General features: G+C 46.6%; 1 protein-coding gene across 1 annotated transcript in view; it reads right to left on the bottom strand.

Moving 5' to 3' along the window:
* Positions 1–424: 424 nt before the first annotated feature.
* SMYD1 (SET and MYND domain containing 1) overlaps positions 425–26905 on the bottom strand; it is a 28239-nt gene continuing 1758 nt past the window's right edge. The window contains exons 4-13 of the mRNA XM_026112669.2: positions 26683–26829; positions 15469–15645; positions 14977–15190; positions 13076–13206; positions 11144–11182; positions 8597–8789; positions 4954–5046; positions 3976–4139; positions 2558–2726; positions 425–1003 (exon numbers count right to left, since the gene is read on the bottom strand). Coding sequence (XP_025968454.1) covers positions 845–1003; positions 2558–2726; positions 3976–4139; positions 4954–5046; positions 8597–8789; positions 11144–11182; positions 13076–13206; positions 14977–15190; positions 15469–15645; positions 26683–26819 — 1476 coding nt within the window. The 5' untranslated portion in view covers positions 26820–26829 and the 3' untranslated portion in view covers positions 425–844. The remainder of the gene's footprint in view (positions 1004–2557; positions 2727–3975; positions 4140–4953; positions 5047–8596; positions 8790–11143; positions 11183–13075; positions 13207–14976; positions 15191–15468; positions 15646–26682; positions 26830–26905) is intronic.

Here is a 26905-nt window from a genome sequence, read left to right as displayed (position 1 = left end):
TCAGCTCCTACCTGGAAACCCGTCATTCAGTTAGGGTAATCCACTCAGCCAGTGCCCCACACTAATGCAACAGGTTCTGGCACGGACCCATGTCATGTCCATCTGCTGCCAGCACTGTAGACATTTCCTAATTTTAAATAAGGTAACGAATTTATCCTGATTAATTTCTCCTGAGGTTGGATCTTCACTTAGTCTGTGTCACTTGCAAAACACTTAGTCTGTGTCACTTGCAAAGTGCCCACAGTTTGATACTGCATCAGTGTCAGCTGAGGAATCATTTTTCATTGGTTTTTCATCAGAAAAAGTCACTTCACACAAAATACCATCTGTGGATGGAATCCTTCAGGGCTTACTCACTTTACACCTAATGCTCACAAGTATACATGAATTTTTTTGGGCCCAGTTTCTCACTTCTACTGTCCCTTGGTAAAACACCCATAGACATAGACATCACTATAAAGAAATGATGTCATCACAAGAAAGTGATAGAAGAAAACACTTAGGAAAGACTCAATTAAAAATTTAACCAAGGACTTCAGGATCAGGACTTGCCTGGAGGGAAACAGGCTTTGAACAAGAATTTAAAACATTTTATAACAGATTTTTTTACTTTGATTTTTAATGCTAGTGATAGAAAAAAGATGTTGTTTCTGCAAAGAGCTCCTCTGCTGTAAGCCCCCAGAAGATTTTTCAGCACTCTCCCCCAGCAGGTCCATGTTCTCAGACTGGTGCCACTGGAAAAAATCTTTATGGATATATCACATTCATATATCACATTCCCTATGTCTGGAGCTGCCACAGGTGATGCTATCCCACAGGCATGAATTTGGGTCAAGCTCAAGTTTTATTCCTTCTTGTGGTAGAGACTGGGTGAGGCCTCATTGGTGGGTTCAGGCATGACTTGAATCTTTTGGTTTTTGAGGGCAGCTTCCCTCATCTTGTAATACATGAACTCATTCTGCTGGAACATGCGCAGCTCCATCTCTGTCTGGACACGCATGACCTGAGGAACAAAACAGGTTAAAGACCTCTGATGCAGGGGATCTCAAAGCAAGTGAATAACTCACTGCCTACACACAGGAACTGTCCATCAGTGATGTCCTAGGGCATGTAATGACTGTGATGCACCTTGTTCTAGGTCTCCCACCAGCAGGACCAAACTGGATACAGATAGTCAGGTGCTTTTTGAACCCAGTTGCCAGTGTATTCTGGAGGAGAAGAAGGCATCAGCCCTCCTTGTGTCCAGCTCCTCTGTAAGCTGCTGGGAGGCCTCATGGTCCCAAATCCAAGTGATGCACATGAGATGCAAGGACCCAGAGGTGACACTGTGCAGAGCCAGGGAGTGGGTGCATTCCCACCCACACTACGGGTCTGATCCATGGTGGGACCCATCATCGCGGTGGGGTTCACCTCCAGCTGGGTGACCTCATGTGGGAGGAGGCACGGAAGGAGGAGAGGGATGCTTGGCCCCTCTTTGATCACATCATCTTTGCATCCCCTTGCATCCCAGGATTCATCGTGAGCAGAGTCATTCCTAGTGCTGTATCATGGAGCGGTAGCATAGGCCCAGAAGGAGTTTCAGGAGATCTTTTTACACCTATCTGAGAGTTTCTTAGACCCTTGGCTTAGGAGTACGGAGATAAGTATGTGCCATAAATCCACTACTTTCCTCTTGAAAAAAAGTAGGAAAGGAAATATAGAAATGGAGACACCATGGTCTCACCCTCTGAGGCAAACAGTCAACAGAGAGGACAACTTTAGGTACTAGGTACTCATTTTTCTGATAAGATTGCACTAAAAAAGGTTATAGCTCTGTTGTAATGGGGATTAAGACCTCAAAAAAGGATTTCATTTGGTATCATGTGATTTTTTTTTTTTTTGCTAATTAAGGAGAGCATTGTAAAGCCAACAGGTCACATGAGGAGAATTAAAGCCTAAAGAAATGATAGATCCCCAGATGTAACTGCAAATAGTGTATCATAACTGAGCAGTTATAATTCAACTGCAATCTAGGAAGAAAAGGAATAAGCTAGGAAATCTTATCAGACATTTGAGGAAAAAATGCATTGCAACTCATTACTAATAAAGCCTATCAATGACAGAAGGAGTAGGGAGTGGTAAATAATGGTCACCAATATAAGATAACGAAGATCACTCGGTAACCTGGGAATAGGCCCACCATTTGTAATTTCATATAGCCAAATTGTTATGCCATGTATCTGAGAGCAAAGAAAGTGGGCTGTCTGAAGAATGGGAGGTTTTATCCTTGGGCATAGTAAAAAGATCCAGCAGCTCATGGGCCATTTTTAATATATGCCCTGATGCAGGCTAAAAACTATTTTTCAGAGATGAAGATTTCCCATAGGAAGGACCATGCATTTCCCAGCAAACTGAAATATAACCTAGAGAAAACCACAGCACTAGTAAGAAGCAATCATTAGTCAACCCATCTCTTAGTTCTTACAGATGAGTTGTTTCTACACCTTGAATGTAACTCCTTTATAGACAGTTTACCCAGACAGGCGGCGGATACAACACAGGAGATCCTGACACTTACCTCCAGGTCTTTGGTAATTGGATGGGAAGGTCCATGGGTGACCAGGAGAATGGCATAAGCTTTACAGATCATGCCATGCCCAGCTTCAATGAGACCAGCATGCCAGTGGGTCACTCCTGCCCGCATCACAGCCATCCCCAGCTGCGCATTGTTGGGATGGTATATTTTCCTGGAAAAACATTGTGTAATTTTAGTTCAGGGAAGGTCTGAGTTTCCAAATGTTTGTCAATGACATGACATGTTTGCTGAAGAGCAGACTGTTTGCTGAAGTGACAATCCTATTGCATTCGTGCCACTGAAATGTGCAGCCCTGCTTAAAAAGGGCAAATATGAGTTACATGATGACATGAGTTACAGGAGGACATGAGTTGATGTGGCAGGGTCTGAGGATGAATAACCTGCGAATGGTGAAAGCGGGACACCCAGGTCAGACAAATCCAGGCTCTGCAATTCCACATTATTTTGGCACACACAAACCCAGATCTAACCCTATGGTCCAGACTTCACCTACTTAACTTCATGCACTGAACTGACATGCCTAAACTGCGAATGCACCAATCATCAGCTTCTCATTCAATGTGTGGAGAGCAACAGGTGGTTCCAGAAACTCCAGAAATGTTCATGTCATCTCCTGGTGATGCATCCCTCTCTGCAGGGACTGCAAGATCACTCTCCTAACTTCCATACCCCAGGTGGGCAAGACAAATCCAGGCCTCTACATCTGACTTTAAAGGCTCAGGCAGAGGCAGAAGCTGCTTGGATTTACCTGTAAACCTGCTGTTAAAGGCTTATTTAGCATTTTGCACTGGCATGTCATAAAGCAAGGAAGGGAATTATCATGGTCCCCACTTTAGACTGAGAAACCAAGAAACAGGGAGGGGAAGCAATTTCCTCCGTGTCATACAACAGATCAGTGCCAAGGCAAGGCAGGACTAAGGCATGCTAATTAGCCAAGACAAAAATCCAGATATTATTCAAGAGTGAAGGGGTATCTTGAGTGCAGCCACCTGAGAGTTTCTCCCGTCACTGCAACGTCTCCCTCCTGCAGTTCACAGCAGAACAGACCACATTCTGCAGTGACAGCCTCTCTTCCCTGTACCCAGGCTCTGTGTTTTGCTACCAAGACAGCCCTGAGATGCTTCTGAGACAAAACAAAGAGGCTAATGAAAGATGTAACCAAACTCCTTGCCAGTTACAACTTGGTAAATCAGGCTATTTGGGAACTCTTCATTTAGGAAGGGGTCCTTCCCTGTCTGGTGATACAATCCGGTCCCAGTCTGAATGCCAGCACCACTGCCCTATGGGAATAGACTAATTTCTGTAAAGTAAGAGCAAAGCTGGCCCTAAATTCTTTGTATGACACACTGTCTAATGTTACATGACCACAGAGAACTGCCAAAAATAAGGCACAGCCATACAGGTAGCCGTCCACCATCCTCTTGGCGTATTCAGCTGCCTCCTCAAACATCTGGAGGTAGGAGAGCACCTCTGAGGCAATGCTGAGGATCCTCAGGAGGTAAATGTTCGTTTCCCCCAGCACAGGCTCCTGTTTCTTCAGGCATTCACGGCACAGCCTCACAACCTAGGTCCAGGGGAAGCGGGGAGAAGAAGCGAAGGTCAGAAGCTGCTACACCAAAGCCCTGTGGGTTGCACAGCCATATCAGTCCTAGAGGCCAAGCCAGCCCCTGCAAAGGCTGAAGAAGTTAGGAAATACTTTTACTTGTCACAAAACATCAGTCTACAAAAATGATTGGGGCTCAAATTCATCCCTTCCCAGGATTACATTCATAAAACTGGTAAGGAAGAAGTGAGGCTTTTAGTTCAGTGTTTAGGATCCAGGACAAAAAAGATCCCAGCAGCTTGGCTTTGTCAAAGATTGCTAAGGGAGCACTTACACTCCAGCACCATCCACCCAGCCTCCTCTTCCTCCACTCTGGGAGGCTTCAGCCATTTCCCAAAGTAATTTCAAACCTTTAGGCTGTTGCTCAGCCTGGAGTGTTTTCCTGAAGCTGTTACACTCTGAACAGAACAATTAAGTATTATACCTGGGTCAGAAAAAGAGGGAGAAAAGAAGAAATGACTCTATAGCCTGCTAGCTAGGACATTAGAGTGGAGAGCTGGTCCTGCATCAGTGAATATTGCTATAGTTCACACAGAGTGAAACTGCTCCAGCAAAAGAGATGAGGACAGGAGGACCTGGTGGGTCTGACTTTTAAGCTTGCCTTGTAACTCCTGTTTTTCACCTGAGAGGCCCTTGGTTTCATGTTCTGGTTAGAAATGCATGGTCATGCTGCAGGCAGCCCAGGGGCACAGCTGCCCCAAAGAGGGTAGCCAGGCCTGCTTCACTCCCCGGCAGCATGTACACAGGGGGAGAAAGCAAAAGCCCCGAGACTCACTTCGTGGTAAACTCCCTCCAAGCGGGCCTTGTTGATCTTCTCCAGTGTGTCCTTGGAGAACTGGATAACCTCCTTCACCATCTCTGCAGAGGGCTGGGGACAACATTAGGAAAACTGGTGAGGAAAATGCACTACCCACGGCATGCCGAAATGCCCCACTTAAAGGGATACCTGGCCATCAGTCTGGGAACCCAGATCAGCTCAGAGTGATGTTCACCCATCACTACCTTAGTACCACTGGAGGTGTTTCTCCACCACTCCAACCCTCACGCTAGGTCTGGGTTGAAATGGTCCTGCTACCAAACCCAGAGGTGAAATTCCCACTCCCTTCAGTGAGACTATCATTGGGTTCACTTATCGAGCTAATGGCTACAAACAGCTGGAGTATATAACTTGGTTTCTCGACTGTTCCCTTCACTTCTCCCCCTGGAAAAGTGTCATAATTGACACCGACAACTGGGACCTCTCAGGAGACACCAAAGGAACTGTGAAAGCGGGAGAAGGTGAACAGCCACCGGCCAGTGTGTCTGAGGTGCTCAGGGTGCACTAGGCTTGAGGGAACTGAGGCCCTTGAACGAGAGGTTGGTGGAATAAGGGCAGGAAAGATTATATATACTGATTTTCACCCACTCTAAGCAATGCTGCCATGACATACTAACATTGCAAGATGGTTGATCTCTGATTTCAGCTACATCCAGAGTGAAAAGTATTTTGCCATACACCTCACACAAATAAGGGTTTCATTGTGTATTTGGGAAGACATGATGCACATACAAAATGCCTGACAAAAAACTAACCAGCTCCTAATTAGCTGCCTCCACTCCCTCCATTTGATGCTGAAATATAAAGCTATCATATCCATCATCATCACATATCTTCTGCTTTTCTGTGCCTTTAAAATTCACATTAGGGAAGTACTCTAATTGTCACCACCTCTGACAGCTTCCTTTTTGTAAATGGGAAATCTGAATCGGCCCACAATCACCTGACTCCCGGAGTGGGAGCTTGCAGGAGCTTGGTCTGGGGACACGAGAGAGTCATTTCACAGGCACGTGCCCAGCAGCCAGGCAGGACCTCAGGGTACGGATCTAAGGCAGGTACCCTCCATTGCAATGAAGGACGCAAAGATCTGGATTCAGGACTGCAGGACTGCCCCGTTGTCTTTTTCTCACATCTGGTTAATGAGGTTTCTGAGGAATCTGTGAGATTTAGCTAGTTGGGAAAGGCTCTTGAAGGGTTAAGTTAGAAGGAACAATAGCTTTTCAGAGCTACATTCCCCCATGTATTTTTGGATAGGTATGTACGTGTTATATTTGTGTTACATTTTATTATTATATACTATTAGACTGAAACTATTTAGGTAATCAGATTTTAGCAGCAATTCGAGCAGTATTCAGGATGACCCAGCGTGCAGAGCACGTTCAAAGGCAATGTTAATGTCAGTGCAAATTACATTGTTATGTCGTCTGAGTAAAGACTCCCAGAATAGGCACTCTAAACACCACTTGTACAGCAGCTTTGTCAAATAAAAAACCTCTCTTGCTTTCACGAGGCCCCTAATCCTGTTGCCATTATAAACAATGGGAGCTTTGCTACTATGTGGAAGCAGCAAGGGATTGGAGGCCGGAGCGGCTGTTGAGGATGTAAGCTGTCACTCTTGCATATATATATTCATAGCACTTTTTCCACACAGCTGTGAGTGCTGCCGCTGTCGGGCAAGGGAGCCTGAATTCGGAGAATGTGATACAGCAGGCGGCAAGCAGACATGCTCTGCGGGTGAGGTCACTCTGGATACTTATTGTCTGCAGATGGAGAGTATTTTTAAGAGCTGAAATCATGCACCTTGCATAGTTGCAAGGGGGCTTTTTCTGTGCGAGCACTCAAGATTGTGGAGAACACTTACCCTGACAGCACAAGCACTCCTGCTGCGCACTGCAGAGCCCCTCCTGAATGCTCGCGGAGAGGGGACGGTGCAGCTCACTGCCCGGTCAAGGCTTGGTAGCCAGTGCTGAATGAGAGCTGAGATTTCTAGAGGATTTACACAGTCCACTGCAGGGGGTGTTCGAAAACACTTATGCAGAAAGCCAGATGAAAATGCTTTTACATCAGAGGACTGAAGTCTAGGGCAGCTTTGCAGTAAAAGTGGGGAGTTTCAATAGTCAGGATTAGTTTTAAGATGAAGCGTGATAAATTTAGTAATGGGATTATAGAACAGGGTCTTCTGCAGTAGCAGTGAAGCCAGATCCAGCAAGCCAGAGGGTCTCTTCCAGCCCCTTGTCCTACTGCAGACAGGAGATCACTGACAGTTACAGTCTGTTTTTCCACACCTTTGGTCAGGGAGAGATTTTTGGTTTTGGCAACAGACAAGCACAGAGCTGACACGGCAAGATCCAGCTTTTCCTGACAGCCACCTGTATGAACATAGGGCTAAGCCTGGCTTTCCTGTAGCTGTGCTGAGCTGGAGGCCAAGGATCTTGTCCGAGCTCTTAGGAGGGCACAGCTTGCTCCACCACTGCTGCCAGTAGTGCTGGTCTAAGAGGTTATGGTCTCACATCCCACCCTTGCCGTTTGCTCCTGCCCCACAACAGCCCTGAGCTTGCTAACACATTAAAATCCTCTTGCCTTGCCCTAATTTCCCTTCCCTTCTGCCCTAAGCTAACAATGCCACAGAGGAAAAAAAAAAAGAGCAGCTATGTCCTTGGGCAGAGCAACCAAAAAGAAATTCTTAAGAGTTACCAACACGTTCATAAACTGGAGCCACTGGCCAAGAAACACATCCTGAAGTCAACAGGTAGACACAGCCTTACACCCTACCAATCAACAGCTTGTGAGACCTCCAAGAAAAGCACAAATCACTAAAAAATGAATGGTCCAACGTGTAAGTCTGCCCAAAACAACCAGGCACAGAGAAATGTCAAGTGATAATACAAATTTTCTATGACAGGTGTTTGCAAAGATGGACTGGAAGTTTGAACTTCTCGGCTTCGCAAAGCCAATGTGATGGTATATGTTTTACAAATTGTATGGCTTCAAGAGTGCTGTTTCATTCTGTCACTATTAATTATCTGTAATATATCTTCTGTTCTACTGTTCAGGACTTTCGTTCCCATTCAGTTCCTCACAAAAAGCCCAATTTAAATGCCATCATTTTTCTCCACTCTAAACCTCATTTTCCAATATTTCAGCATTCTGCCTATTGATGGACTGCTAGGTTTGCTGGGAATTTTTATAAACTTGGGGAAATGCATTCAGTTAGTTTTACCACAGGAGAGTTAGGGGCATCTTTGGGGGCTTTTTAAATGAAAAACTTTGCAGTTACTGGATGTAAAATGTGGCATAACAGGGATTAAACTGACCTTGCATGGTGTTTGAACTGGTATACTGTTTAATTAAGTTTTAGTTCTGTTCTCCTTTTTAACATTGGCACTATTTAGGCTTCAGTTGTGCTGTGCTTCTGCCAAAACCTAGCTCTATTGCTACTGAGAGCATCACGGGGCTGAGGAACTACAGCTGTGCTCTCTTGCAGGGACATGACTTTGTTGTCTCTTATTGTATTTTCCATTAACTAAACTGAGAGCCCCCTTTGGCTGGAAGGTCACAGCTGCCTGTGGGTTTGGGCACAGCTGCTGTGGCTGGACCATACCTTGTTCTCCCCTCCTTTCACAGCCAGCATCAGGTCATCCTTGATCTGCTTCTTGCAGTGCTCACACGTGCAATCAAAATAATACTGCTTCTTCAGCTGCTTCCTCCGTTCCTCGCTCACGTTGAGGAAATCCACGTAGGAAACGGTCAGCTCGTCCCCGGGAGAAATCTTGCTCAGCGCCCGCAGCTCAATCCTGGTTGCAAAGAAGAAGAGACGTGGGCTTAGAAAAGCAAAGGTACAGGGCCCGAGCTGTAAAGCCGTCGGGGCCAATCCTGCTAACTGCCCCAGCCCTTGCCCTAGCGCACTGCTTTATCTCTCCAGGGAGGTCAATGTATAGATGTGCAGCCGTTCAGCTAACTAAATACGTACTAAAAGGCTCACAGTGTTTTTCCTGCCCCTCTGCCAGTCCTAGCAGGGATACACTGGAAAGCGGAAAGGGCCTGAGCTATAACAGATTATGGCCAGATTAATTTATCTGGATGGGGACTCAAGCTAGACATAAACTGTTATGTCGCAGGGCATTTGTCAGAAGAAAACCCTGAGACGAGAAATGCACAAGCAGCATTACAAAATGCTGCGTTTAGACTTTGGATCTTTTTTAAGTACTGCTTGCACACTAATCACACATCCCTGGCAAAACTCCCAGATCCCAAGCCCGTGCCACTTTCAGTATCATTTTCGCTCTGAAAAATTTGGAGACTTTCCCTCTGGGCTGCCGGATAAGAGATGCTTTTTTGCGCATCTACATGAAGGCTTAGAAACAATCCTATGAGAAAGGTCTATTTTGTACATAGCCCATTTGACCTGATGGCTGTTGTTGGCCTTGCACTCACGCCTTTCCCTGAAAAAGGTCTTAAATAATGTGGACACTCAAAATAATTCCCTTGCTCTTTCACTTTAGCAGGCTAAATCTCTCTCTTAGTTACTCGGGGTCATCTGGCAATCAAGGGGGCATAACTGGCTGAAGAGTTTAGCCCGAGTGGAATAAAGCCCCATCAAATAGCAATGGCAAGTGGTGCTTTTGTCATGCACACTATGATCCCCCCCATCTACCAGTGGCTCTACCTGGTAGAGCCATAGGGCGGCTGTGCAAGCTACCCTCCGAGGCCAGTCTTGACCTTTTCTTGGCATTAGGTCACATCAACAGCATATTTCCTGCTAAATCCATCACTAAACATGCCATCCTTGTGAAGGGCAGCTATTAGTCATGTCATGCCCATGAGAAAACGCCAGCCGGCCAGAGAGAGGTGCAACCAGCTGCTAGCTGCTCCAAGGAGAAAGTGCATAAAAAAGAGCAATTTCCAAGGTAAAGGTTTTCATATCTACACATTCCTTTTCACACTTAATGGGATCTTTATTAAAGTGAGTCATGCAGAGAAGCAGAATCAAGCCTTTGATTTTTATGATGCCCCTGATAGCCTAAGCAAACTAGGTGTATTTTAAGCAGCCATCCCTTGCATCAAGGAGATCAATAGGGTTTTGGACAAGCGTGGAAGCACATGGCATATTTAAAACACTGCAGTTCAAGGGACACTGTCAGCCGAGAGTGGCTGGAGCAAGGGTTTATGAAACACCCCCACCACACTTGTCCCATGCTCCCTTTCCCCGCTGCATGCACCAAGTACCAGCGACCTTGAAAGACGCAGGCAGAGGCACAGCGAGGGCCTGATAGCTCAAAACTGAAATTACCCAAAATTAGCAACTGCAGTCAGAAGTAAAACTCACTTGCCCATTTTTAAGGTCCTCTCTGTAATGCACGGAGTAAACACCAATGGTGGAGAAAAGCGCTTTAGAGGTATTTCATCTCTTACTTGAGTCTGTTTGTTTAAAATTGGAGTTTTAAGACAACAGTGTCCCTTTAACTGGACTGACTATATGTTCCAAGTGCAGTGAGCTACGCAGAGAGCTTTTCCTTTTTTTACATACATTTTAGTGAATTCTTTAACAAGAGAGAAATGTTTGGATCAGGTAACAGTGGCATCATTAAAAGGCGAACCATTAAACAGCTATTATGATAAAAATGGATGAAATCTCGTGGCATTGCTGTTGTCGTCAATGCATTCAAAGGGCGCTGCTGGTTACAGAAGAAACATGGACTATTTAGTATGTCAGTAATGCAATCATTTCTCATCTCGTAATACGCAAGGTTTTATTTTGGGCTATACAAGATTAGCGAGACCTTGTTCTGACTTTCATGCTCTTGCCGTAGTTAGGGGAGGAGAAATGAGGAGTGGGGAAGGGAAGTCCCAGAAGGCAGGAAGCAAGGGTGGGAAGGCAGGGAGGGTGCTGGCAGTGGGGGAGCCGCTCACAGTGAGTATCACCATCATGTTTTTAACGTACTACAAAATGCAGAGTTAAGTGAGGTTTGGATTTAGTGGGGCTTTACATGGGGGGGACGAATAGAAGTTCAGAAAATGGGGAAAGTGAAAATCTCCGCAAACAGGGGGCTCTTTCAGAGCCCCTCCGTGCTGCTTGCGGCCTTTTTATTAACACAGGCATGAGGGGTAGAGGCCGAGGGGAGGGAGGATGCTTACAAGACCGACCCACCTCATCTGTGTGTGGAACATTGATCTTACAGCCTCATGACTGAAAGACAAAACAAACATCTGCAGTTTACACAGGCACAAGTACAACAGAAGAAACTGGAGTCTGCGTGCCCAGCATCGGACACAGGGATGCAGCTGCAGCCTGACAGTGTAAAGAGCTCCCGCTTTCACTATCCAGCTGCCGTAAGCGAGATGCCCGGCACCAGGCCACGGCGTATTTCAGGGACAGCCATCCTGGCATGGTGCTTTTGGGAATGCTCTCAGCCAGCAGACAAGCAAAACCCTCTTCTGACACTTTGCAGGCACCAGTGGGGCTAATTCTCCTGCATGGACCAGAGGTGTCTCCACTGACATCAGCAGAGCCATGCTCACTAAAACGTAGCTTGAAACAGAGGTTAGACTGGGCTACTAGCAACCATGCTCTGTGTGACGAGTTTAGTGGGTCCTCAAGGCCAGTGTTCTGCCTTGAGCCCAGAGAGAGGCCCCATTCCCACCGAAGGGAACAGAGAGTCCTGCTGGCAAGAGCAGCTAGGCTTTTCCACCAGGTTTTCACAAACAGACAAGAGACTTTCATCCTTTACCTGGCCAATTGCACAACATAACCAGACAGTCAAGGCTTAAAGTCAGTAACAGGATGCACATAGGAGCTTCAACAGGCTGCCAGGCAAACAAAATGTAATTCCTCTACTTACCATGTAGAAACTCGGGCTTCAGGGTTGCCCTCACTGTTAATTACCTTCTCCACTTCCTATGCTGGTTTGAGAGGCTCTCCCAGTCCTCCCAGTATGGATTTGATCCAGGGCAATTGGATATCAGAGCACAGACTCCAACTGACTTTGGATCAGGCCCTGTGTCCCACAAAGGTAACCATCCTACTGCAATTTTGTTCTTTCCTTGCTCGCTCCCCAGCTGCATGATAAACACTTTATTTATCACATAAAACTGGCAGTAAGAATTCGAGTGCACAAGCAATGCGTTAGTTAAAGAAAGGGAGGCTCTGGTGTTATCTTAAGCTCAACATTAAGGTTTGGTAAACACAGGACTATATGAAATCTTCAGACTAAGTGGGAAATTTTGATGAAATACTGTGGCTGTGCAGACTTTAGGCAAGCAATTTCCCCCAGCTGGGATCTTGCACATGATGCAACTTGCTGGACGAGCAGCAGTTTATAGTCCATCTGGCCTGGAAGGAGGCTGTGAAGGGCAGAGCATCCTCCAGCCAGGCTGCCCCGAGCAAGCGTACAGAGATGGGCAGCCTCCACTCCCAGTTCTGCGGAAATGTCCCTGCATTTCCCGTTGTGCCTCTCCCAGCTGTGTCACGGTTGTCCCACAGATGTTTTCTTACAGGGCTTGGGTGGGAATGGGCAATGCACAGTGGTCATGGGTATCCTGTATTTGTAGATGACTCTGTTTTGCAGACATCAGTCACAACTATCATTAAGATCCCATTGCTAAACAGTTAATCAGTGATTAACAGAGATCGTACACTCTCACAAAGACGAGGATTTGTGTTAGGGATGGTTATAAACACATCAGCAGATAGTGATACACAGCTGATTGCAGGCTTCAGTAATAAGAAACTCTTGGACTGCGGACTCACAGTACCATCTATAATAACTCATTAACCATAATCGTTCCTTTACGACTCAAAAAACAAACCTCAATATAGGGGTGTGACCTTAATTAGCTAATTACCAATTTATCTGTGCATTTGGAGACTGAATTTCAAAACTCACAGAAACAAGGGAAAAACTCTTTGGCAGTTCACTGGACCTTGGGCCAAATCCTGCCGATAAGTTCTATGTATTTGTTTAATACATCAGAACATAATTTTTAAAACAACAACCATGAGAGAAAAGAGCTCCTCTTTAGAAATAAAATTCTGATTTTTTGTTTCTGAGCTGAAAGAGGAAGAAGAAAGAAATCCACTCACTTGCCGTTGTTGAAGATGACGGTGCAGTTGGGCCAGCAGTCATGGTTGGCCTGGCAGAGATTGGGGAAGATACCCACACCAACAGCCTGCAGTCCTCTTTGGTCACTGAGGGTAAAGCCATTGCAGTTGATCTAGTCCCAAAATACAGGCAGGAGCAAGCGTTAAAGGAGAAAGAAATTAATTCAGCTACATTTTGGCATTAAGATTTCTCAGCTCCCACTGATTCTTTAGGAGAGGTATATCCCTAGCATGCCACCTCCAAACTTTAGGGAGAAGTGTCTATAAGGTTATTGTAGCAGGTAACTGTAGAAATGACACCTTTAGTTGAGACTAAATATCAGAAGAAAAGTGATGCAGGACTCAAGCAGATGGACCAGCTCAAAGCAGAGCTGAGTAAACACTGCAGCATATTTGCTGCTAATATCCATCCTGATGTTGAAGATAAATTTGATATGACCATGCATGGGATTTCTCACGTTCACTTTCTGCAAATAATTCAGAAAAAGGTCACAGGGAAATGAATTTGAAGCCATTTAAGCAGAGTAGCTGCAGAAAGCAAAGTTCGCACTTATAAAAACAGGTATCGGGTGTCAGCAATTAACCATGAGGGCTGCATTCGGCCTGGACGCACATCTGCTGGGTGGCCCACAGAACTCAAAAACCAATTATATCAGTTTGTTATGAGTTATTATTATTATACGTAAATCATTCAAGGAATAGTTTTTACTCACAAGTATACACACAGGATGTATTTGCAAAGGGAAAATGTGATAAGATACAGCGAATGAAATACCTCACTCCGCTGCTAATTGTTTTATTCCTTTATTTCCGTTCTTAACTGAGTATCTGCTCCATACATACTTCCTGACTTCTGTAAGGGCAGACTAACGCCATCCACTAGCGTGTCAGTCTCCCTGACCCACCGGGCTGGAGTTTCTCTGCCAGGTCAGTACAGAGGGATGCTCTGCATCCTCCCAGCAGAAAGCTGCGTACCCAGTGCTCAGGCCAGCAAAGCCAGCTTCCGTGCCACGCCAGCGGCTGCAGAGGCACGAGAGGAGCGGGTCTCATCTCAGCCCACATTGCTCCTCTGGGCAGTGCTGCTAGCCAAGGGGTTAGCGCACCCCTGGATACACCGACTTACACAAGAGCCAGGCAGAGAAACTCAGCCATAAGTGGTCTCAGGGGAATTTCCTTTCTGCTACGCTGAGAACAAAAATTTACAGTCAAATCAGAAATTGATATTATAAAATGTATTTACTATATTTTATCTATTGCATTTTCATATATATGTATGTATGCATATATATGTAAAATCATATATAACTATATATAATCAGCATATACACATGTAAGAATCTAGAGTACACAAAATATAATAAACATATTAATACATATATTAATACTGTATATTCAAAAATATTGTATTTATATACATAATTATATATAGTATATATATGTATATGTATAAATGTATTATATTTTAAGTATATTTACTAAAAATTCATTTAAATACATCTTCTTAGTTCTTCCAGGCGCAGAGAGATGTCCAGCGGGACTTGTGATGTGAATGCAGCACGAAAGACGTTTGCCTGCATGTTTAGAGAGCCAAAATGTTTCAAACCTTGACCTTGCTGTGCCTCGGTTTCCCACGTGGAAATGCAGGACTGAGGCAGGTGGGGAACGCGGCAGTATTCAAGCCACCCACAGTAACTGTCTGACCTGGCTGTCTGGGCTGCTACAGCATCTTAAAGGCAAGAGAGGAGGAGGAATACAGGCATCTTGGCTTGAGAAATTGAGTTTACATCTGGGGTTGGCTTGGCCTGAGACCTTCCCTGTGAAGCAGGCATAGCCCATGACTTTAAAAATAGCCATCGCTTTGCCCTCCCACCCATCGGACCTACCACTCCAAATATGTGGGAGATGAACTGCATGCCAAACTGCTGGCTCTGCGGTGGCCAAAACTCAAGGAAACTCTCCACATCGGCGTGCAGCTCCTTCTTCTCCTCCTCGCCAAAGTTGTCCACGTGGTTCTGCAGGTCGTCGATGGAGACCAGGCAGCCCTCCGTCAGCCCACTGCCTTCCCTCTCTATCTTCCACATGATACGGGCTGCCAGCCTGGCCGGGAAAGAGCCCCACGTATTAATGCCACACTGACAGTCCAAGCCAGATGCACCGCAACCCAGCAGGAGGGCCATCAAAATTCATCCCAGCTCAGGAATGCTGCTGGCCTTCCCCAGTCCGGCTCACGTCCGGGTGTCCCCATCCCAGTTAGGTCACCCAGCTCTTATTTCCCATCCTTTGGAGGGAAGCCCTGTCTTCTCCCACCGTTTCCAGGCCAGCTCATGAGCCAGAGAGCCAAGCTCATGGCACAGTCCCTCAGGGCTGCTGCTCACCTGATGTTTTCAGTGGGCACCTTGCCATATCTCTTGATGGCAGAGCACTCGCTCTTGTGGTCCAGCCAGGCCACTCTCTGGCAGGTCCGGTCGCAGTAGTAGGCGAACTTGCACTGGCCGCAGCGGTGGAGTCTCTCCTGCCGTTTGAAGCAGGTGTGACAGATGATGTGAGTCAGGCTGGAAGGACAGAAGGACCCGTTGGCTTGTACCTCGGAGAAGGGCCGCACAGCCCAACGCCTCAGCGGGTTGCCGGCTCCACCGAGCAAAGGCATTGCCAGCTTTGAGCCCCTGGGCTCCTCACACCCAGTGAGGACAGACCCCTCCTGCCTTTTAGAGAGGAAGGGGAAACGTGCCATGCAAAGCCCTAGCTTAACCGCTGTGTGTTTGCCTAGTGGTCTTGCTTTTCTCTTTGGCTATGCTGAAGAGACAGATAGGTTGTTTAAAGGGGGGAAGCAATAAAACATTCCCCAGCTCTCAACCCTCTTGTCTGCAGCTCCTCTGCTTCTTCTCAGCACTGCCACTGTTAATAGGATTTTCAGTTTGTTTTTGTTTTCTGTCTGGCCCTTGTTGAAGTATCAGCCACCCATTTGCTGAGCAGAAAGCAGATGCTTAATGAGTCTATCGCTTAGCTGAACGTGAAGAAAAATGTGAAGGCAAAGAGCCAGACTGAGTGCTTCACTCTCCCACGAAGCCTCTGAGTTTGGCTGAACTGAAACCCATCCAGAGCACTGAGGCTTTCCTGGGCCTCACATGGGCCATTGCACAAAATGGAGCAGCAGCCACCCCCATGACTAAAAGACTTTAAAAGCCACCAGGCTAGAGGGACCAAACATGGGCACATGAGCACAAACATATACATCACAAATCCTCTGATAGTGAGCAGATCAGAGACATATTGTAAGAAGAAGACCGATAGACTGAGATGGTTCCTACTAACATTTTCTTATGTGTTAACATTTTCTTAAACTGGGAGCTTGTCCTGAGCGCAGTCAACCTGCTCTGTCTCTTTGCATAGGGACACCACATGTCTGCACCACTTGAAACCAAGACAGGTTTCCATGGATCAAAAAGCAGCTTTGCTTGTCACTTATTTTGTCACTGGGCCAAGGCCTTAGCTATATTGGTGGCATTGCACCAATTGCAAGTGTTTTATGAATTCTGTGGATTTGGGACACCATTCTGCAAAGTTGCATGCTGGTGTGGTTGCTACGGCTTGCAGCCCTCATCGGCTTTTGTGCAGGGGACACAGAGAAAGCTCCATCCAGGCAGAGAGCAACTGACCCATGTAATGCCACAGCAGCTTTTCCTGTGGGCATCTACCGAGAGCACAGATGCTGAGCCCTCCCTATGGTGAGCTGGAGCATGCACAAGACCCCATGGACCATATTAATCTCCATGTGCTCTAGAGGTTGCTGGGACACTTAGTTCACACAGGGAAATCTGCATGGACCCACCTAAACACAGGTGGCTCAACGCAGAGCTGAGTCCCACCCCGGGTGCACTTCCATTGGCATTTGGGCCTTGGTTCAGTGCTCTCTTAGTTTTTCCATAAAACAAAAGGAAGCTCGTCTCAGTCATCTGGAATGGTCTTTGGGGTGGAAAAATGTAAGGGTGACCTTTAACTGTGCTAGGATAGGGGAGGCCAACCAGCAGCTCTTGTGCTGAACAAGCCATGGGGGAGTCCGCAGGGCAGCTCCCACTGCAGGGTTTTGTCAGCAGGGAAGCAGAAGAGCTGGGAGCCTCCAAGGAACTCCTGGATGGCATTTGCATTCAGCAGCATACCCTGCTGAGGTCCTCCTGCAGAGAGGAGGGAGCACCCATGGGGAGACACTGTCATCTCCTTCCTTCAGTGGTGGCATGTGTCTCCTGGGTCTCAGCTGTCAGAAGGCAGCAGCGCAGAGCAGGAGGCCAGGCTCATTCAACGCTCTCCTGGTCCCAGTGACTCCAGGCAGATGCTTAGGCAGATGTCATGTGCGTTAGTGAAGGTCTGAGGGACCCTCACTACACATGAGAAGCCATTGAGCAGGCCCCTAAGCACCACCACCAAGGGACAAGTGGATTTTCAGCTGTCTAGGTATGGACAAGCAACATCAAACACCTGAAGACAGAGCAAAAGTGAGTTCTCAAGAGCTTGCAGGAGCACCGGCTGCAGAAGGAGCTGGGGTGGGCTGGCTGGGATGCCAAGCTGAGGGAGCAGTGCTTGCATTTATGACCACTGTAAGATTTTATTAATAAATCTGGGGGATCTTTAATCTTAACAAGGCTAGTACGTTGCTGAGTGGAGAATATTAATAATTTTGTGCTGGCCAGTGGCCCTTGAATATGCCGCCCACGGAGCTGTTGTTAAATATTAAAGGCAATGAACACAATGCCTGATGTGATGATGGAACCTGCTCCCAGGGCATAAAGTCCCTCCCCGTTCAGTCCAGTGTTAGCTTTAGCACTGTGCTCCTTAGGCCACGTATAGCTTTCACACAGATGAGCTAGTGATGCAGAGTTCTCCTCTGAACCCATCATTCCCAAAAGCTTGTGTGAAATGGGAGGTGTCTTTCTCTGGTGCCAGCAGAGATAGGTGCCGCTCACGAGGTATTCCTGCTCCTGGCTCTGCAGTTTAACTAGCTGAGAGGTTACTATGAATTAGACATTCATGGCATACCTGGGACACTTCTTTCACAAGCAGCAGGCTTCTTCCTTGGGGGTTCAAAGCAGGGATTTCCATGAAGCATCTTATAACTATATATATGTAACTATAACCAAGGGGGAGGAATATATCACAGGATACTGATGAGGAAGTATCAGGCCTGTCTAACCTCATACCTCTCTCTGAGAGTGTCCAGGGCCCAGGACTGAGGAAAATCCCCCACCATATGCCCCACTTCACACTTCCAGCTGCCTCCTCCTGGGACTTGCTTCATCAGGAAGCAGGGGAGAAACTTCTCTCTCCTGCCCAAACAACTTTGGGACTTCCCCCTTGCTGCTAGACCCAGTTAGACCCAGTAGGGTTGTTAATAAGCCTAAGGACTCATGGCTTTTAAACGTGACAGGCAAAACTGAGTTTCACTGTCCCAAAGATGAGGCCTGGATGGAGCTTGCTTGCTCCCACCTTGCAGGGATAGGGCATGGGGTAAGGGACATGGGGCAGAGGAAGTGGGCAGGCCTGGAGAGCTGACTTTCTGGCCCTGGCGAAGGCTTTTGCCTGGCTGATTTGCTGCTCTCGGCAGTCTGCCTCTCCAAGCAACTGCCCACTTTACCTCTACCTCCCACCAGGCTTGAGGGTATGGGAGAATTCACATTCCCACCACTCAGACACTGCCAGCCCCAGGAGGGAGGTTATCCTCACTGCAGAGAGCACACAGACCACAGAGGCGAAGGGAACATCAACACCACCCACGGTCCGCAATGAGGAAGCCGAAGCACAAGGAAATAAAAATTTGTTGAAGGTCACAGGAGAAGGCTGTGCCACAGCTGGCAATCAGATCCAGAGCCACAGAGTCCCCAGCCACAAGACTGTCCTGCCTCTCCACTATACACCTAAATATATATACACAAATATGTATGTGCATTTACATATATCACTGTACACTTAAAATGCACTTCCATTCCTGTTACATGAGCTGCTAACACAATCCAGCCTGATCCCAGGCTTTGGCAGGATGAAGAGGGCCACTGATTTAAAGCAGGATGACTTGCAGCAGACAAAGCAGTGTGCAAAAATGAGGCTCGTAAAAGGACCGGGAGTAGTGCCGGCTGGTGGGAGGGAGCCCGAATCAAGGTAAGCACTCGGAAAGGGGCGGGGGGAGCGCATGTCTGGGAAGGGGGATGCAATCACCTCCATTACGTCAAATGAAAGAGCTGGGCGCTGGTGAGAAATGTGAGGCTGTGCTCTGTCAGCTGTCAAGTCAGGGGGGCAGAGAGGTGCAAGAGAGATTACACTCCTTGTAAGGCAAAGAAGAGCCGGGGAGCTGATAAAACCCACATGGCTACATTGCGCTGGGAAGCATGGGGAGGTATCTTGCTCAGGGAATGGGGCTCCCTCCTGCCGCCTGCACATTTTGAGGGCAGTCAGAGAGGGGAAAGGCAGTAAGAAAAGTTTCCCTGTGCAGAGGAATGACAGGTTGGAGGAGGAAATAGTGCAGCAGAACCAGAGTCCTGCGATAGAGGCTTGTGTCTCCCCTCCTCCTCCCTCAGAAGAGAAAAATACTGAAATGTTGGCTTTGCATTTTGTCACTTACTGTACAGGGTGCCCAGGGTTTCCAAAGGAAACCCAACTGCTGGGACTTATTGCCAGCCCTGGAGAGCCACGATTTCTGAGGAGAGGCAAAAATGCACAAAAAAAGTCATGTGAGACTTCCTGAGAAGGTGAAGGAGCAGCTCATACGGCATTGAAACTGCAGATACAACCACTCACAGGTAACCTGAGTAGACTGCCAGGTGTAAGAACTACCACTTCTGTCACAAAACTTCTGTGGGATCCTCTGTGTTCAGATATGGCCTAAAAGAAGAACGGATTTATTGTTAATGTGCATTACCAGGCCTTCAGAGCCTGGGCTCAGTTCTTGGCACCATAAAAAATGATGGAACAGAGGTATTTGAGATGATTCCCTAAATCTTTAAAAAAACATGGTTCAGCTACTGCCCAGCCCTGCAAACACCTAAATCCCCCAGCTGTCTCTCGGCAATCATGCAAACTCGTGCCATCCCAGAGGTGCTCAGAGCTGGACACCCAGAATGGGGCTCACAAAGTGGAGCTCTCTCGTGGCCCCAGGGCCAAGGACATGCTCTGATACCACCTGTCCTGGAGGTAGCCAACATTGAGGACACCACAGGCATGCAATGGTCCTCAGTCCCTCTGTCCTCCCTCCGTAGTGGTTAAGGTCCCTCAAGGACAGGGGGAGCAGCCTGAGGTTAAACCCAAGTCTCACAGCCTGGGGAAATCACTGGGCTATAAAACCGTCTCTGTCTGACCTAGCAAATGTTTAACATAACCCGAGATGGCTGCAGTCGGCCAGACAGAGCTTGCTCTCCTTGTAAGAGAGCAGCCCGTGCCCTGGGGCCAAGACGCCCACATGGCTAGGCAATGCTGAGAGTTTCTGGAGACACATATGGCAGCTATCCATGTGCTTTGGAGGTTCGGACCCTTAGAGGCTCAGTGCTTGGCTTCCCTTGCTTTAACATAGACAATATAACTGCTTTCTGCCACTTCTGCTTACACCATGGCCTCTGGCATGATCTCTGGCCGTTCATTCATTCCCTGTGTGCTCACATACCACAAACAGTGAGGACCTCTCTTCTTATCCCATCTAAAAGCAAGATCTTCATTAGCGCAATGACTTCCCCAGCCTGTCCAAGCCGTGCCAGGCCAGAGATTTAGGATCGACTTGGAGGGCCAGGTGCCACTGACTGACTCACTAAATGACTTCTTGGGGAGCCTCAAGTTTCCTTGGTCGCTCATCCAAGTGTCAACAAAGTTGAACTCTCAGGGGCTCATGAGATCTCATATTACTTGGATGAGATGCACAACTACTGCCAATCCCAGATGTGGCTACAATCACAAAAGCAGTGACTCGACACGCCAGCTAATGAATACAAGAGCTGACAGAGCACTATCAACCAAAGCATGGCTCCCTTAAGCATGGCTCTCCATGAAACCAGAAGGAGCAGACAGCTCTTGTGGCTGCTTGCAAGTTCGATGGGTTCAGATCTGCTGCACCTGCCAAGACAGAAGGGTGAGCACGGCCGTACAACATGCATTCACTTCATCTCTGAGACACACACCATTTCCCATCAAGCCCCTGCAGCATCTCACTCACTGATCGGGAAAAGCAAGGTGAGACAGCTGTAGTGTGAACAAATAGATCAGGATTTCACCGAACAGCTAAATGGACATGATGAGAAGGCTCACAAACTATTTGAAGTGAGCTTATTCTATTCTGCATATGGCAGGACACACACAGATGATCTAACTTACATCTAAATCCATCTGCTTCATATTTATTATTGGCTGGCTAGGCATCTCTCTCCTCGGAGTCCTACAAGGATGGCCTAAGACATAACCAAAGTCCACTTGGCTTTTGAAGCAAGGGCTGCAACACTTCATTAAACACAACGGCCTAAGGAAATCTACCTACTCTTTCAGCAGTGAAAGGAAAAGGGAGGTATTCGGTAGTAAGCTTCTACTGGGGATACCTATAATGGTGAATTATTAGCAGCAGGATATTTTGCTCCTTAAAAAAAGGGGGCTGGAGCTTAGTACTTTTATCTTTGAAAAACCAGGGATGACACATTCTAGTCTGCCTGATTTGGGTGAAAGATTTATTTTAGACTATTTAATTTTTAGTCCTTTATTACAAGATTTCTCAGCCTTTTTTTAAAGAGGTGTGAGTGTGGTTTCCTTTCAAAAAGCTGGGTTTTCTCCAAAGTTTTGTTTAAGCTTTTGAATGAACTAGATAGCCAAATAAAATCAAAACCTAGAAAAGTTTAAACAGTGTGAGTACAATCAAATTGGTTCTCAGGTTTTATGGATAGCAACTGAAAGAAATTGCTTTCATAATATTTTCAGAATCATACCGCTACAGAAAATTTTGGCTTTCTTATATCCCTAGGTCATCACAGGTACAATAACACAGCTCCCTACATTTCCCTTGGAAAATGCTTGTGGGGCCTGTTCAATACATCCAAAAAAAGCACACAAATAGCATGATCTCAGTTTTTTTTCAATCTGCAGATCACTCATCAAGCAGCTCTTCAGGTGATCTTGGCTTTCTACCACGTGATATTGTTTGCCTCCATTACTGTCTCTCAAACCCCACTGGTTAAAGAGCAAACCCATCAAGAGAAGGTTGACAGAGATATATCAGGCCTTCCCATGCCTGTGGAAAATGTAAACTCTTACAGGCTTGAGAGCCAACAGACATGCCAGAAGAGAAGGTCACATACTGTACATTTTGCCAAGGCAATAGGAACGCCACCATCCTGAAGATGGCCATGAGGAAAGGAGACCTGGGGTCTTCAAACAGAAAGTGAAAAGGGAGAGTGAGAAGTATTAAACCCCAGCAGGTAAGGAGAGGACTAGAACAAGCTTCAATTAGAGGCGATGGCAGATGGGAACACACAGGGGATTTGTACATTGAAAAAGGACCCCACCAAAGGCAAAGAATTCCTCAAGTGGAAGCGTTTCCAACCCTCTGCATCTATTTTAGGGCAAAGCAGGCCTGACACTGACTGGTGTTTTTTAAGTGTTATTTTAGCTGATAACAGCAAGGCTGATTCAAACAAGAATCAGAGAGTGTGTCTGCACTTTATCCAAATAGCGAAATACCTGAGATTGCACTGAGTTCTGCACCCCCTTTAAATCAGTATTTGCTATTTCTCTAAGCTGTTTCCTCTAGTTTGGAGGGATTGAATGGGCTTGATGCAAGAGTCATCACCAGGTAACCAGCATATAAAGAAAAGAGTCAGCTTTGACAGTCATACCTTGGCCTTAAAATCTAACAAGCTACGAGCTTGTTATAGCTGACTACTCTAGCTTCACTTTGAGATTTCTGTACTTTTGGACCAGAAGCACCCCGGCATCATTTAAGAAACTGTTGCTCATATGGCCATCGCCGGATTGGAGAGTATGAGTCCTGGCCAGCCTTAGCTATGTTCTGGGTGAACCTCCAGGACTTCCAGGGGCAGGGATGCAGTCTGCAGATTAAGACACCCACATGGTGTCCACTAGGCATCTAAGCAGAGATCCAGCCAAAAAATTCAGCAAGGTTTCGAAAGCGATTCAGCTCACCAAGGTACGTGTCTGTGTCTGGTTGTGCAGAATAGCGCTCAACTGACTACAGTGAGCACTTAGGCACTTAGGCCTGGATTCACATGCCTAAATATAGGATCCTAGCGTTATTTTAGGCTCTGCAGGGACACTCGCCCGGTGTGAAATGCTGTGTGATTCTCATAAATCCTGTGTTGTACCTGTCAGCCCTGTGTGGACATCTCAGACACCTCGGGGCATCTCAAATGACACTAGACACTGCGTGTAGGCAACTGAATCCTGACCTTAGCTCTGTGAGAAACATATAGACATTAATTCTGGGTGTCTTAATTTGCAAGCTGAGTCCCAACTGGATAAGCCATCGTATCACCCTGTATATTGTTCCAGTGTAAATGATGGGACTCATTTCCTTACAGAAGGATGGCTGATTGCAAAGTTTTGTCAAAGAAAACATTTCTTTTTTTACTGGCAAGATAAATTCGCAACACCTCCTCAAACTCAGTCTCCTACTAAAAGACAGACATTCATACCAACTCTAGCAATAGGGTGACAGCCTCAGGTCAGAACTGCTTCTGCAGTCCCTTGCAGCAATATGTAGTACAATTTACGGCAAGTGATTTTCCCCACTGTGTTGCAGAATAGGGCCTCTGCATTACTTAAGCTGCAGTGTAGTTTATCCGCACTTTCCGCTGTGAGCACCTAATGCTGGGTGCCAAGATGAGCTGCTCAGGCTCCCTAGCTCCCTATATAGTCAGGGCAAAGAGGTGTGTTCCTCTTATGGCCTTTCAGAGCCTGTAAGTTAGGTTCCCGCGCTGAACAGCCCTCTGGATGGGTCTGGCTGTCTCCAGGGATTTTGCGGGGTTTCTAACTTAGACACCGAAAGTTAAACACCTCCAGCAGAAAATGTTAATTTCTCATTCCATAGACATGTTCTTCACCAAGTCAAATGACCATCGGCTTCTCTGGAGCTTCCACATTTCCAGGCAGTAACACCTCCTATCTTATCACGGGCACAAACACTAGGTGCTTTCCATCCTGTAGCACGGCCATACCAAGAAAACAACGCTGTATCTCAGCAGATCTGTTCCCACTAATCCAAAAAGCATGCTTTCACTTCATCCGCTATTTCGCCACATCACATTCAGTCACACAGACGATTGCAGTGTGACCATTATAGCATTACATCCATATACATCACATGCAGGACTGTGTTTTCAACAGCACTTTCAGGGACAGGTTTTCAAGGGCTCAGCATCCACATTGCATCCAGCATCCAGACTTCCCAAAGAACTGAGCTCCTAAACGGGCTGCAAGGTATGGGCCAAACTTTCACTCTGCACCTTTCTGCTTCCATGGTGGCCTTCACACAAGCAGAAAGCTGAGCTCTGTGGAAAATCTGGTCATCTAGTTGAGTGATAAGGTTTGATCTAAATACTTCAAAAATTAAGCCCACCAATTACTCCTATTTAAATTCTCTTCCCATAGTACACATACATGCTGCCTTCAGCAAGAGATTAACATGCTGAGGGGAATTAGGGTGAGGGACTCTGGACTTAGATGTCCCATTGCAGGGTGAGCACCTTTTTAATACTGTAGGCTCAACACCAATTTTAGATCCTTCTTTGAGCCATACAGAGACAGTGACAACTCTGGTCTCCAAATGCATGTTTGTCTGTGGGCATAGAAAAACACATATAAAAATACCCTGGGATAACACCCTGGAACAGGGGTAGAAGGTACCTTCAAAACCAAAGTCCTGGGTGCGTGTGAAAAACCTCAGAGTAGTTTTTGCAAGAAAAATGTAGGTTTCCACTAGGTCTTAGGCACAGGATGTTCCCTGCTGAGGGCTAAGCAACAAGTATTGAGTCGGCACCTTCTGCTCCAGCAATGTCAGGAATGCATTTCATCACTGGCATATATAAAGTGCTTTGGGATGAAATATGCCATAGGAGGGTAAGAGTCCATTATTACTGCATGGCAGCATGAAGAAGAAGCAGAGAGATAAGAATGACTGAAACCACCCCATCCGCCGCAGTCACGGAGAAGTGATGTGTTTACTTTACCTCCTTGCCGCTGAGTGTCTGGATCTGCCCTCTGGAAGCTAAATAAACAGAGCCTGCATAGGGAGGGAAACACACCTCTCCCCATCGGAGGTTTTCAGTTGGAAACCTAAGCCTGGGACACAGTCTGGAGTCTAAGGGCTGGTGTGGTGATAGTTTCTCCCCTTATCTCACATTACACAAGTGACATTTGAAAATGCAGGGAAGTTGTAGCTCTTCAACGTGATCTAATGAGCTGCTCTACTATATACATGATGCTTGCAATGCTTCATTTAGAAGAAAAAAAAAATGTCATCCAGGAATCAAAAGGCAAAATGTTTTCAATGGTTTAAAGGTAATTATTATTTTTAATACAGCATATGGTTGAATTCACTGTCAACAGGAACTTCTGAAGCAAACACATATCACAGCAAGCTTCCAGCTAGTGGCACAAGGGAAACTAAAGAGCGGGAGCTAAAAGGACACGTCAAGGAGAGATGGTTTTGTCACTAACTACTGTAATTGAACTCAGTTCAGTTCCAGATATTATTCAGGAATTTAACATTTTTAATTGAAAAAAACTCAGTTTTAATGGTCTGCTCTTGCAATGACATATTAAATTTAAAAACAATATCATTATTGCTATTGTACAGGTTCATGAACATGTTCTCCCACTGTTACCATAAAGGCAAGGAAAAAGCAAATGAAAGACACAAAAATACTTGTTACCTGCTCTGTCCATTTGATCCCTAATTCTCTGCTATTGACAGATCACACAGTAGCACAAATCAACTTCATCCGATTCCATCCTAGACCTCGTTAACAGAGCTGATTCATTCACGGAAGGCTCAGACAGGCAGAATCACTCATTACCCTGTTAAGTCTGCAGAACACTCACTAAAGTCACTGGCAATTTGGGGCAAAATACAGTCTCAGGACTTATCACGATGCCCTTGAAGAATACACATCTGGGAGGTCGTACCTGTGAGCACAGCACAATATAACTCCCCTTCATCCCACGCTGTACAGTGGGGGCTTCAGCAAAGCCAGAGATGGCTGTAACTGAACCACACTTAGTCCTGGCAGCCCACTGGAGAGCAACGTGGGTCTAGTTTGGGAAGCCGTTGAACACACTCAACTTCCACTGCATTTGGTAAAAGCTGAGGGCACCGAGCACTTTGCAAGCTTGCATCCTGGAAACTATCTGTGCCTTATTAAAAATAAGAAGCCTCATCTAACTGCGAGAAGGACAGTGACTGTAAGCTGCAGATGCGTCTTTACAGAAGTGTTTCTGATCTCCCTTCGCACCCTTCGCTGATGCTATCCAGACACTCTCAAACTTCTACCCACCCAGCCAGATCAGGCTTTGCACCGAGACAGCTTCTGATCTTTGTTTTACAAGTGGTCTTCTCTTACCTATCAAAAACCACGGCGGCGTAGGCTGGCTCCGCAAAGATGACATCCCCAGGCAGGAATTCCTTCAGCGCCCTCAAGCCGCGGCCTTTGCCTTCAGCCACGAACACTTCGACTGACTCCATTCCCCCCTTGGTCATCTCAGGGACCCTGTGGCATGGGAGGTGGGTGTCTCGGAGCGCGCCAAACCTCCCGTCACTCCCGTCAACTTCAGCGTGCCACAGGA

The sequence above is a fragment of the Dromaius novaehollandiae genome, chromosome 4 (assembly GCF_036370855.1).
Source record: "Dromaius novaehollandiae isolate bDroNov1 chromosome 4, bDroNov1.hap1, whole genome shotgun sequence".
Taxonomy (NCBI): domain Eukaryota; kingdom Metazoa; phylum Chordata; class Aves; order Casuariiformes; family Dromaiidae; genus Dromaius; species Dromaius novaehollandiae.
The sequence above is the reverse complement of the archived record's forward strand: the minus strand, read 5'-3'. Positions and strand labels throughout refer to the sequence as shown.